General features: G+C 42.6%; 1 protein-coding gene across 2 annotated transcripts in view; it reads left to right on the plus strand.

Annotated features, from left to right (window-relative positions):
* fam20b (FAM20B glycosaminoglycan xylosylkinase) overlaps positions 1 to 13,083 on the plus strand; it is a 170,840-nt gene that overhangs the window by 62,798 nt on the left and 94,959 nt on the right. For both annotated transcript variants that reach the window (XM_087990913.1, XM_087990914.1), the window contains one exon: positions 10,189 to 10,275. In XM_087990913.1, coding sequence (XP_087847039.1) covers positions 10,189 to 10,275 — 87 coding nt within the window. The remainder of the gene's footprint in view (positions 1 to 10,188; positions 10,276 to 13,083) is intronic.

Genomic DNA, 13,083 nt, shown 5'->3' on the forward strand with positions numbered 1-13,083 from the left:
TAGAACTATGGTCGCTGGCCCCAAAGTGCTCCCCCACTGACACCTCAGTCACCTGCCCTGCCTTATTTCCCAAGTCTAGGTCAAGTTTTGCACCTTCTCTCGTAGGTACATCCACGTACTGAATCAGAAAATTGTCTTGTGCACACTTAACAAATTCCTCTCCATCTAAACCCTTAACACTATGGCAGTCCCAGTCTATGTTTGGAAAGTTAAAATCCCCTACCATAACCACCTTGTTATTCTTACAGATAGCTGTATTCTCCTTACAAATTTGTTTCTCAATTTTCCTCTGACTATTAGGGGCTCTATAATACAATCCCAATAAGGTGATCATCCCTTTCTTATTTCTTGGTTCCACCCAAATAACTTCCCTGGATGCATTTCCAGGAATATCCTCCCTCATTACAGCTGTAATGCTATCACTTATCAAAAACGCCACTCCCCCTCCTCTCTTGCGTCCCTTTCTATCCTTCCTGTAGCATTTGTATCCTGGAGCATTAAGCTGCCAGTCCTGCCCATCCTTGAGCCATGTTTCTGTAATTGCTATGATATCCCAATCCCATGTTCCTAACCATGTCCTGACTTCATCTGCCTTTCCTGTTAGGCCCCTGGCATTGAAATAAATGCAGTTTAATTTATTAGTCCTATCTTGTCCCTGCCTGTCCTGACTGTTTGACTCGCTTCTGTTCTCAACTGTACCCGTCTCAGATTGATCTCTTTCCTCACTGTCTCCCTGGGTCCCCCCACCTTATGTTTAAATCCTCCCGAGCAGCTCTAGCAAATCTCTCTGCCAGTATATTAGTCCCTTTCCAATTTAGGTGCAAACCGTCCTTCTTGTACAGATCACCTCTACCCAAAAGAGATTCCCATGATCCAAAAATGTGAATCCTTCTCCCAAACACCAGCTCCTCAGCCATGCATTCATCTGCCCTATCGTCCTATTCCTGCCAACACTAGCTTGCAGCACCGGTAGTAATACAGATATTACTACTCTTGAGGACCTCCTTTTTAAATTCCTGCCTAAAACACTCTAATCTCCCTTCAGAATCTCAACTTTTCCCTTCCTATGTCGTTGGTTCCAATGTGGACAATGACCTCTTGCTGGCCCCTCTCCCCCTTGAGAACATTCTGCACCCTCTCTGAGACATCCTTGTTCCTGCCACCAGGTAGGCAACACTGCATTCTGATTTTTTTGCTGCTGGCCACAGAAACATCTGTCTGTACCTCGGACTAGAGAGTCCCCTAACATAATTGATTTCTTTTAACCCAATGTACCCCTCATTGCATTAGAGCCAGTCTCAATACCAGAAACTTGGCTGTTCTTGCTACATTCCCCTAAGAATCCATCAACCCCTACGTTTTCCAAAACAGCATACTTGTTTGAAATGGGTATAGCCACAGAAGGCTCCTGCACTAGCTGCCTACCTCTCTTACCTTTCCTGGAGTTAACCCATCTATGTGACTGTATCTGAGACTCTCTCCCCTACTATAACTGCCATCCATCACATACTGTTGCTGTTGTAAATTCCTCATTGCTTCTAACTGTCTCTCCAACCGATCCATTTGATCTGATAAGATTCCCAAACAACAACATTTATTGCAGATATAATCCGCAGTAACCCTTGAACTCTCTTTAAACTCCTGCATCGAACAAGAAGCGCATATCACTCTACTAAAGGCCATTTTTGCTCCTTCACAATCTACTGATCCAGAAAATAATACTGTCTTATTCCTCTACAAAACACTGCCTCAGGTTAATAGTTATGGCTTATATTTTAAGTTTAATCAAGAGACATCTCAAAAAACATATAATCAAGAAAGAACCCACTCTACCATGTTCGAACTGTACCTGTATCCACCACTTCCTCTCCCAGTTCATACGACGCAGCAATCCCTCCGTGTCAAAAAAGTTGCCCCTTGTATCATTAGACAATAGGTGCAGGAGTAGGCCATTCTGCCCTTCGAGCCTGCATCACCATTCAATATGATCATGGCTGATCATCCTTAATCAGTATCCTGTTCCTGCCTTATCTCCATAACCCTTGATTCCACTATCCTTGAAAGCTCTATCCAACTCTTTCATAAATGAATCTAGAGACTGGCCTCCACTGCCCTCTGGGGCAGAGCATTCCACACAGCCACCACTCTTTGGGTGAAGAAGTTTCTCCTCGTCTCTGTCCTAAATGGTCTACCCCGTATTTTTAAGCTGTGTCCTCTAGTTCGGCACTCACCCATCAGCGGAAAGACTGAAAAATCTCTCTTCCTTAGAAATAGTGTCTTGCTGGAGTGCTGAAATGGATGTTCTTGAAATGGTATTAGTATTTGTAAGCTGTACCATGCTACTCTGTTTAAAAATCCTTGAATGTGTTGTAAACGAATAGAATTTTTCCACTTGTTTATCTTCACTTCTGTTAGTGAAGTTTTTGTTTGTTTCACAGTTAAAACAAAGACTGTTACATTGCATGCTTGTGTTTTAGTAAATGATCACTTTGAAAAAGATTTTTAAAAATATGATCTATCTCGCCAGGTTCGAATCAAGAATCTGACTTGAGAGATATAAACATCAACTGGGTATTCCCCCATAACAACTGGGGCCATGAGATCACTAGAATAGCTAGCTGTAAAAAATGTCTGTTGGTTTCTTCAATACTGAAATATCCATAGCCAGTTTCGAATGAGGTAAAATAAGCATCACAGCATCAGGTAAAATACTGCTGGAGTCAAAAATCACAACATGGTTAGTTGTGGTGGCTATTTTGCATTAATTTTTGCAGTGGAAGATATTCAGATGTTCCATTAATACTAAAGAATATAAGGGAGGATTTAAGTACCATGACGAAAGTAGTAGTCTTAAACTAATTGTGCTGAAAGGCATATAAGTCAGGTGGCCCTGATGTCTTGCATCTTAGAATTCTAAAGGGTGTAGCTATAGAGATAGTGTGTGATGATGCTGATCCTTTAACAAGGTTGTGTTCTCCTTGGTTTCTTTTTTCAAAAGGGTTGTATGATGCAGTTGCTGAAATGTCTGTATTTATCTACTTTAAAAAGCTTTCAAGTTTTTTAAAAAAAATACATTTGTACAATGAAAGAGGACTGACCAGTTCTCCCAGCTCAGCTTTATTCTGGTTTGGTTTGGTTTTAGCGGTCTGGCTTTTCAGAACAAGCATTCTGTTTTTTGAGGCTGCTGGTCAAAGAAGCAGCTACATGGAAGCAGGTGTTCCATGCTGAATCTCTCTGCCATCTCTCTCTCCTGTCAGACCCTGTGTTTGATTTTACCTTTCTTGCCAAGGGTTGTTGATGGGGATTGTTTTAGGAATTTGGAACAGTGTCATTAGGTTGGAATAGTCTGTTGGGTTTTCGGATAGGTTAAGTTATTCTATGTTTTGTTCTCTTTTTGTTTTGCTTGTGTTTCATTGGGTAATCTTGCAAATAAATTCTGTTTTGTTTAAAACTTAAGTGATTGGGCCAGTGGCATCACTCCTGGAATATCCATTGTACACATGCTTAAAACAACTAACAAAGTTAGGATCTGGGCCACTTTCTTGAAATGTTTTGAGGAGGTCTGGCCTGGTCCATAACAAGTGGATGCATTGATTGTAATTTTCCAAAAAATTATTGGATTTGTGAGAAGTACCAGAGGTTTAGAAAACTGCATATGTAACATCCCTTTTTGAAAAGGGAGGGAAGGAAACCGATAATTATAGGCCAATTAGCCTAACCTCTACAGTTTTAAGAAAAAATTGCATTATTATTTCAGTGATTTATGCTGTAATTAAAGTATAATAGCGGTGCGTAAACCACATGGATTGCTTTTCTATTATTTAGTGTGTTTTTATACTAAGTATGTGGACCTCTTGATCAACCAGAATATTTGATCAACTGGCATACACCTGGTCCCATAGGTGCCAATACAAATTTTGCTGTCATTCCCATTTTCCAGCACTTGTTCCTTAGTCTTTAATGCTTTGCCATTGCATGTCCATGCACTAAGTATTTCTCTCACTGGTCATTTCACCCCTGCCACCAAAGGAAATTTTTTCTTCCTGTCTATGCCCCTCTTAATTTTAGACATCTCAATCACACCACCTCTGCTATGAGGCAAAAAATCCCCAGTCTATCCAATCTTTCTTCATAACTAAAATTCTTCAGTCCAATTAAGATCTCCTCTGCATCCTCATTCAGTCATATGCTTCCTATAATGTAGATTTCAGAACTGCACACAATACTCTTGCTCTGGCATAACCAATGTGGTTGTGAGAATGACCTGCTGTTAACCATGCTATGACTTGCATGAAATAAGTTTTAGACCTTAAGAGTCAGTCATATTGGACTCAAATCTTTTCTCTCCACAGATCTTTACATTTTCACAAATTATACTTTTATATAAGCAACTTATACTTTAAACTTTGGAGAGGAAAATTCTCTTTTTATGCTTGACACATATTGCAGTCTCTGCAGAATTATAATCCTTAAAATAATCAGTTCACAGATGCTTCCACCTTTCACCGACTTCCATATCCAGTGTTGCTCCACTTAGTAACTTCAAATGACCTTATGTAAGTGCCTTCCTTAACTTTATTTGAAGTTTCTTAAAACCTGTTCCAATATGATTCTTACCCCGGACCATTGCAGGATAAATTTCTTGCAATCATTGGATGGCTGAAAGATGCATCTCTTTGACTAAAGTCTGTCTCCCTTTGATATCTAGTTGATCTCAACTTCAAAAGGAAATGGCCTTTTGTTGTCTGCTAATGTAACAAAGTTGTTTTTGGTATTCTTTGTTCTGTGTGGAAATCTGTTCTCAAAAATGGTTTCATCTGTCCCCTTCTCTATGGCATCATAAAACGCATTTAACTTTGCATGCAGGTAGATATACTAATTAGGTATTTCTGATAACTCCCTTTTATCTTGGAGTGATGGAAGATTATATTGTAACCTGATATCAACATCACCTTTCTGAACCTATAGGGGACTCTGGAGTCTACCTTTTAAATACCTTGCATCTTCTCAGTGAGCCAGTCACAGCCTTTCGTCTCTAATGGGTCAGACCATTCCTTTTATTAGGAGAAAGTGAGGGCTACAGATGCTGGAGTACCAGAGTTGAAAGATGTGGTGCTGGAAAAACACAGCAAACCAGGCAGCAACCGAGGAGCAGGAGAATCGACGTTTCGGGCATAAGCCCTTCTTCAGGAATGAGGCTGGTGTGCCAAGTGGGCTGAGATAAAAGGTAGCGGGGAGGGAATTTGGGGGAGAGGCGCTCGAAATACGATAGGTGGAAGGAGGTGAGGGTGATAGGCCGGAGAGGGGGTGGGGGCGGAGAGGTCGGGAAGAAGATTGCAGGTCAAGAGAGCGGTGCTGAATCCGAAGGTTGGGACTGAGATAAGGTGGGGGGGGAGGGGAAATGAGGAAGCTGGAGAAATCTACATTCATCCCGTGTGGTTGGATGGTTCCTAGGTGGAAGATGAGGCGCTCTTCCTCCAGGTGTCGTGTGGCCAAGGTCTGGCGATGGAGGAGGCCAAGGACCTGCATGTCCTTGGCGGAGTGGGAGGGGGAGCTAAAGTGTTCAGCCACGGGACGGTTGGTTTGGTTGGTGAGGGTGTCTCAGAGGTGTTCCCTGAAACATTCCGCAAGTAGGCGACCTGTCCTCCCCAATGTAGAGGAGACCATATTGGGTGCAGCGGATACAGTAACTGATGTGTGTGCAGGTGAATTTGTGACTGATATAGAAGGATCCATTGGGGCCTTGGAGGGAGGAGGTGTGGGCGCAAGCTTTGCACATCTTGTGGTTGCAGGGGAAGGTGCCAGGAGTGGAGGTTGTGTTGGTGGCCGTGTGGACCTGATGAGGGAGTCGCGGAGAGTGGGGTCTCTCCTGAATGTTGATAGGGGTGGAGAGGGAAATATATCCCTGGTGGTGGGGTCTGTCTGGAGGTGGCGGAAATGATGGAGGATGATACGATGTATCCGGAGATGGGTGGGGTGGAAGTTGAGGACCAGTGGGGTTCTGTCCTGGTGGCATTGGAGGGGTGGGGTTCAATGGCGGAGGTGCGGGAAGTGGAGGAGATGCGGTGGAGAGCATCATCGACCATATTGGAGGGGAATTTGCGGTCTTTGAAGAAGGAGGCCATTTGAGATGTTCAGTAGTGGAATTGGCCCTCCTGGGAGCAGATGCGGCAGAGGCAGAGGAATTGGGAATATGGGATGGCGTTTTTACAGGGGCCAGGGTTGGAGAAGGTGTAATCTAGGTAGCTGTGGGAGTCGGTCGGTTTGTAGTAAATGTCTGTGTTGGGTCGATCGCCTGAGATAGAAATGGAGAGGTCTAGAAAGGGGAGGGAGGAGTCTGTGACGGTCCAGATAAATTTGAGGTCGGGGTGGAAGGTGTTAGTAAAGTGGATGATCTGTTCAACCTCCTCGTCGGAGCACGAGGTAGCGCCAATACAATCATCGATGTAGTGAAGGAAAAGGTGGGGGGCGCACCTCCGCCCTTGAAACCCACCCCTCCAATCGCCACCAGGACAGAACCCCACTGCTCCTCACCTTCCACCCCACCAACCTCCGGATACATCATATCATCCTCCGTCATTTCTGCCACCTCCAGACAGACCAGGGATATATTTCCCTCTCCACCCCTATCAGCACTCAGGAGAGACCACTCCCTCCGTAACTCCCTCGTCAGGTCCACACCCCCCACCAACTCAACCTCCACTCCCGGCACCTCCCCTTCAACTGCAAGAAGCGCAAAACTTGCACCCATACCTCCCCCCTCACCTCCCTCCAAGGCCCCAATGGATCCTTCTATATCCGTCGCAAATTCACCTGCACCTCCACACACATCATTTACTGTATCCACTGCACCCGATGTGGTCTCCTCCACATTGGGGAGACAGGTCGCCTACTTGCGGAACGATTCAGGGAACACCTCTGGGACATCCGCACCAATCAACCCAACCGCCCTGTGGCTGAACACTTTAGCTCCCCCTCCCACTCCGCCAATGACATGCAGGTCCTTGGCCTCCTCCATCGCCAGACCCTGGCCACACGACGCCTGGAGGAAGAACGCCTCATCTTCCGCCTAGGAACCCTCCAACCACACGGGATGAATGTAGATTTCTCCAGCTTCCTTATTTCTCCTCCGCCCCAACCTTATCTCAGTCCCAACCCTCAGATTCAGCACCGCCCTCTTGACCTGCAATCTTCTTCCCGACCTCTCCGCCCCCACCCCCTCTTCAGCCTATCATCCTCACCCTCACCTCCTTCCACCTATTGTATTCCCAGCGTCCCTCCCCCAAATTCCCTCCTCCCTACCTTTTATCTCAGCCCGCTTGGCACACCAGCCTCATTCCTGAAGAAGGGCTTATGCTCGAAACGTCGATTCTCCTGCTTCTCGATGCTGCCTGGCCTGCTGTGTTTTTCCAGCACCACATTTTTCAACTCCATTCCTTTTATTGTCAGATGAACTGCAGAAAAGGTCATACAATCCCCTTTTTTGTTTGTCCTAATTTATTTTTATTCATTAATGAGATGTGGCATTCCTGGCTGAGCTAGCATTTATTGCCCATCCCTTGAGAAGATGATGGTAAGCTGTCTCCTTGAACCAGTGCATGGAGTGAAAAAACGCCTATAAATACTGTTAGGGAGCGAGTTCCAGGAATTTGACCCATTAGTACTAAAGTTACAGTGGCATTATACTTAAGGATGAGTTGCAGGGAGTATGCAGATGGTGGTGATCCGATGTGTCTGCAGAACTGTATCAGATGAATCATAACTGTTCTTCAGGAGTCCTATTGTACTCAAAGCATCGACTCTGTTCCTGTCTCCACAGAAGCTGCCAGCATAACTTCATCAATATGAAATTAAACAAAATAATCTACTGAATTTTCTCCATTTTCTGTTTTTGTTTCAGATTTTCTGCATCTGTAAGGATATTGCTATTATTTATTTATGTGGTAGTCCATTTCAATTTCTGGCTAGTGATAACACTCATATTTTGTAGTGGGAGAATTCAGTTATCGTAATGTCATTTAATGTCGTGGGAGAATGTTTAGATTCTCTGTTATTAGAGATTGTCATTGCTTGGCACAAACGTTACTTGCCTCTTGTCAACCAAAGCCTAGATATTGTACAGGCCTTGCTACATGTGAATGTGGACTGCTTCAGTATCTGAGGAATTGTGGCGTTCTGGGCTGCTTCAAGTCCCACGTACTCCAGAGCAGTTTAATAATGACTTATTTCAGGTTGATTAGAAAATACCTAATTCCTGTAGAGTTGAGAAGCCTGAAATCCAACAACCCGAACCACCTTTGTTTGTTTTAGGTTATTTCGAAATGAGTGCTTCTTGGTAGCATTATTGACTGCTACTTCTGTCACTTTATTGAAGATTGAGAATAGACTGATGGGGTAGTAATTGGCTGATTTGCATTTATTCTGCTTTTTGTGTACAGGACATGCTTGGGCAATTTTCTGCAATTCTTTGTAGGTACCTGTGCTGCAAATGAACTGGAATAGTTTGGCTTGGTGTGTGGCAAGATGTGAAGGACAAAGTCTTTATTATTAATGCAGGAATGTTGTCAGGGCCCATAGCTTTTGTAGAATCCACTGCAGTCAGCCATTTTATGATATCAAGTGGTGGGAATCAAATTGGCTGAAGACTGACATCTGTGATGCTCAGGACCTCTTGTGGCAGGTGAGATTAATCATTTACTTGGCACTTCTGGCTGAAAATTATTGCAAAAAGCTTCAGTCATCTTTTGTAAAAATATGAAGTTATGGAATGGAGTCAATGCTACAATTTTTCCAGAGACAATGCCTGACCTGAGTTTCTACTCCTAGATATTTTTCCAATTGAGTGGTAAAATGGGAATGGTTATTAGAGACTATATGATACTTTAATAGATGAAATTGGTGGTGTATCACCTTGTGCTGGGTAAGTGGATTTTCTAAGCTGCAGACACTGTGTAATTAATGGGATGATATAATGACACGTAGATAGCTGAACCAAATCAGCCTTTCTATCTTTTGTATTAACACCTAGATCTCTCAAAATTAGCCTCTATAGTTCCTAACCAGATTTCTTGAATAACCAGTCCCAGACTTTTTGAATAAATAATTCCAGATGCCAGTTTATATCTTAAATGACTTAGTAATTTATTCTCCTTATAGTGACTTTAGCAGTAAAAAAATAAATAAAATAATCTAATTGGTCTATACTATAAACTCAAAGCCTTTGTTTTCAGCCCATTCACATAGAAGACTGACAGACAAACAAAAGTTATGGGATAAATGAAAGAAAATAAAAAACTGACCCAGATTACTTAAGTGAGTTTTTCCACTGGCACAGACAATGATTTCTTGGTTGAATTCTCTGAAGATGTTGATGAGGGTCACCTTTATAGTTCACTCCGATAAGGGCAGTAATACTAACAACTTAGTTTTCTATTTTCAGAGATTCAAAGAACTGCACATGGGAGGTTAGGTAGGGAGCTTTAATATCTTTATTCTGCAGCATCGACGGGGCAAACACTTCACCGCTCCCTGACAGATTGACCACCTTCTCCACAAAGTTCCACTTAGCATTCTGTTTTTGCCATCTGCTTGAGCATTTCGTCTTTTCCAGACCTGGAACCAATCCCCAGATACTGACCTCATTAATAGCCAACTTCTGCTCTCTGTTTAAACATGTTGTTCTTCTCTGGTGACTGAGTGTCTGTAGAACCTTCTGATCAGGAACCAACCTGCAATTAATTTGCAGACCTAGCCTCACGAATAAACAAAAACTTGTTTGGTTTGTTCACCTTTTAACTTTTACCCACAGTCGAAAATTATCTTTAGCTCAGTTCTCAATCCAAACCAAAATTGATTAAAAAAAAGAAAAATCAACGAGAACTGTAACAATGGTCCCTCATTATCAATAGAACTAGAAAAATGTTTGGAGTGGAAGATGACAATAGCAACTGCTCCCTTGCAACTTACTCACTGAATCTTGTTTGTGGATGCATCTGTTTTGATACTTGCCACAGTTCAGAACTGTGTGATTCTTTAAATAACTGACTGATATTGTACTTTATAGTACTGATAATCAGTAGTCATATTTCCATCTGATACACTTGAAAACAACATATAGCTGTCTTCCATACTATTACAATCTGTTGAAGTTTAATTCTTATTTAATTATTTCTTTTCCTTTTGTTTTAGGTACAGCAGAAGTTATGTCGTGGAAGGGGAACCATATGCTGGTTATGACAGACACAATGCTGAAGTATCTGCTTTTCATCTGGATAGGTACTGTATACATGGTTTTAGAAAAATAGTACTAGACTGAAAATTGTTTTCAGATTTTGCTGAAATCAAAAATCTTTTCGTTTCACTCTATTTGTGGAAAACTAAATTGCAGTCAGGCTAGTTAGCATTTTGTGTTTTCATTGTCGAACTCTCATTTCCCTCATGTTGCAATTATCTGATTTAAATATTGGGACGGCAGTGGCATAGTGGTAAAGTCACTGAACTCGTAATCCAGAAACACAGGCAAATGCTCTGTGGACATGTGTTACGACGGAATTTTAAATCAGTTAACGAATCTAGAACATAGAACATTACAGTGTAGTATATGGTCTTTGGCAGTCCATGTTGTACCAATCTGTGGAACCAATTTGAAGCATATCTATCCTACACTATTCTATTTTCATCCATACGTTTATTCCATGACCAGTTAAATGCCCTTAAAGTTGGCGAGTCTGCAACTGTTGCAGGCAGTGCAATTCACATTCTCTGAGTAAAAAAAATTACCTCTAACATCTGTCCTATATCTATCACCCCTCAATTTAAAGTTATGTTCCCTCGTGCTAGCCGTCTCCATCCGAGGAAAAATTCTCTCACTGTCCATTTATTTAACTCTCTGATTATCTTATATGTCTCAATTAAGTCACCTCAGCCTTTTCTCATAAGACCTTCCCTCCATACCACATCCTAGTAAATCTTCTCCGAATCCTTTCCAAAGCTGCTATTTCTTTCCTATAATGCAGTGACCAGAACTGTATGCAATACTCCAACTGCAGCTGCACCAGAATTTTGAACAGCTGCAGCATGACCTCCTGGCTTCGAAACTCAATCCTTCTACTAATAAAAGCGAACACACTGTATACCTTCTTAACAACCATATCAACCTAAGTGGCAACTTTCAGGAATCCATGCACATGAACACTGAGATCTCTCTGCTCAAATACTTTACCAAGAATCTTACCATTAGCCCAGTGCTCTTTATTCCTATTGCTCCTTCCAAAGTGAATCACCTTACACTCCACTTACCACTTCTCAGCCCAGCTCTGCAGCTTATCTATGCCCCTCTGTAACCTGCAGCATACTTCAGCACAGTCCACAACTGCACTGACCGCAGTGTCATCCACAAATTTACTAACCCATCCTTCTATGCCCTCATATAGGTCATTTATAAAAATGACAAACAGCAGTGGCCCCAAAACATTTCATTGTTGTACACTGCTAGTAACTGAACTCCAGGATGAACATTTCCCATCAAATGCCACCTTTCAGCTCGCCAATTACTGATCCAAACTGCTAAATCACCCTCAATCCCATGCCTCTGTATTTTGTGCTATAGCCTACTGTGGGAATCTTGTCAAATGTCTTACTGAAATCCGTACACAGCACATCAACCACTTTACCCTCATCCACCTGTTTGGTCACCATCTCAAAAAACTCAATAAGCTTTCTGAGGCACGACCTACCCTTCACAAAACCGTGTTGACTTTCCCTAATCAATTTATTCCTGTCTAGATAATTATAAATCCTATCTCTTATAACTTTGTCCAACACTTTACCCACAACCAAAGTAAGGTTCATTAATCTTTAATTACCATAGTTGTCTCTACTCCCCTTCTTGAACAAGGGGACATTTGCTATCCTCCAGTCTTCTGGCACTATTCCTGTAGGCAATGAAGACTATTAAAATTAATCTAATAGTGAACATGGAGCCATTACCAATTGTTGTGAAACACCATCAGATTCACTTATGTCATCTAGGTAAGGGCATCTCATTGTTACCTAGTCTGGCTTCTACATGACTACAGACCTACAGCAATGCCAGGAACAGCATGAGGCATACCTAAAATTGAGGTGTACAGCACAGGACTGATTACATTCCAAACAGTGGCAGCAACATTCAGTAGACAGAACTAAATGATCCCACAACCAATGTATCAAAACTAAGCTCTGCAATTTTTTCACATCTAGTTGTTAAAGCTGTTGGACAGGAGCAGGAGTCTCTACAACATTCCTATCCCCAGTGATGAAAGAACTGATCAACTCAATGCAAAAGATGAGGCTTAAGCATTTGCAATCATCTTCAGCCAAAGTGCTGAATGAATGATCCATCTGTTCCCCTTGTTGAGGTCCACAGTATTACAGATCCCGCTGTACCAGCAGCTAATTAAATTCCCACTACGTGTTACTGAGAAATAGTGAAAGGCACTGTATACAGCAAAGGTTATGGGCCCTGACCAAAGTTTTATTGTACTGAGGACTCGTGCTTAAGGACTTGTTGCACCCCTAACTGACCTGTTCTCCACGCAGGGAATGTGCAGGCATTTTCATGTCAATTGAAAGATAAGCAAGCTAATCATAGAATCCTTACAGTGCTGAAAGAGACCCATTGAGTCTACACCAACCTTCTGAAGAGCGTCCCACCCACCCTATCCCTGTCACCCCACATTTAGCACATCTAGCCCACCTAGCCTCCACCACCGTGGATACTAAGTGACAATTTTTAGCACAGCCAAGCTACCTAACATGCACATCTTTGGACTGTGGGCGAAAACTGAAGCTCCTGGAGGAAACCCACACAGACGCAGGGAGAATGTGCAGACTTCGTACCTGAGGCCTTTGTGCTGTAAGATAGTGGTGCTAACTACTGAGCCTCCATGGACTGGCCAGTGGCAACATGGGCATTTACCATGCACAGCAAGTTGAAGGTAAAGTACAGGAAATTTATTCGCAGATTCACTGTCAGAGGAGGTTTCCAGGGATAATGATGCAACAAAGAGCCATACCAGATACATATGAGTTCATCCCTGGCGC

Source organism: Chiloscyllium plagiosum, unplaced genomic scaffold (genome assembly GCF_037043375.1).
Source record: "Chiloscyllium plagiosum isolate Xiang-an unplaced genomic scaffold, Cpla_swu_hap1 HiC_scaffold_9, whole genome shotgun sequence".
Taxonomy (NCBI): domain Eukaryota; kingdom Metazoa; phylum Chordata; class Chondrichthyes; order Orectolobiformes; family Hemiscylliidae; genus Chiloscyllium; species Chiloscyllium plagiosum.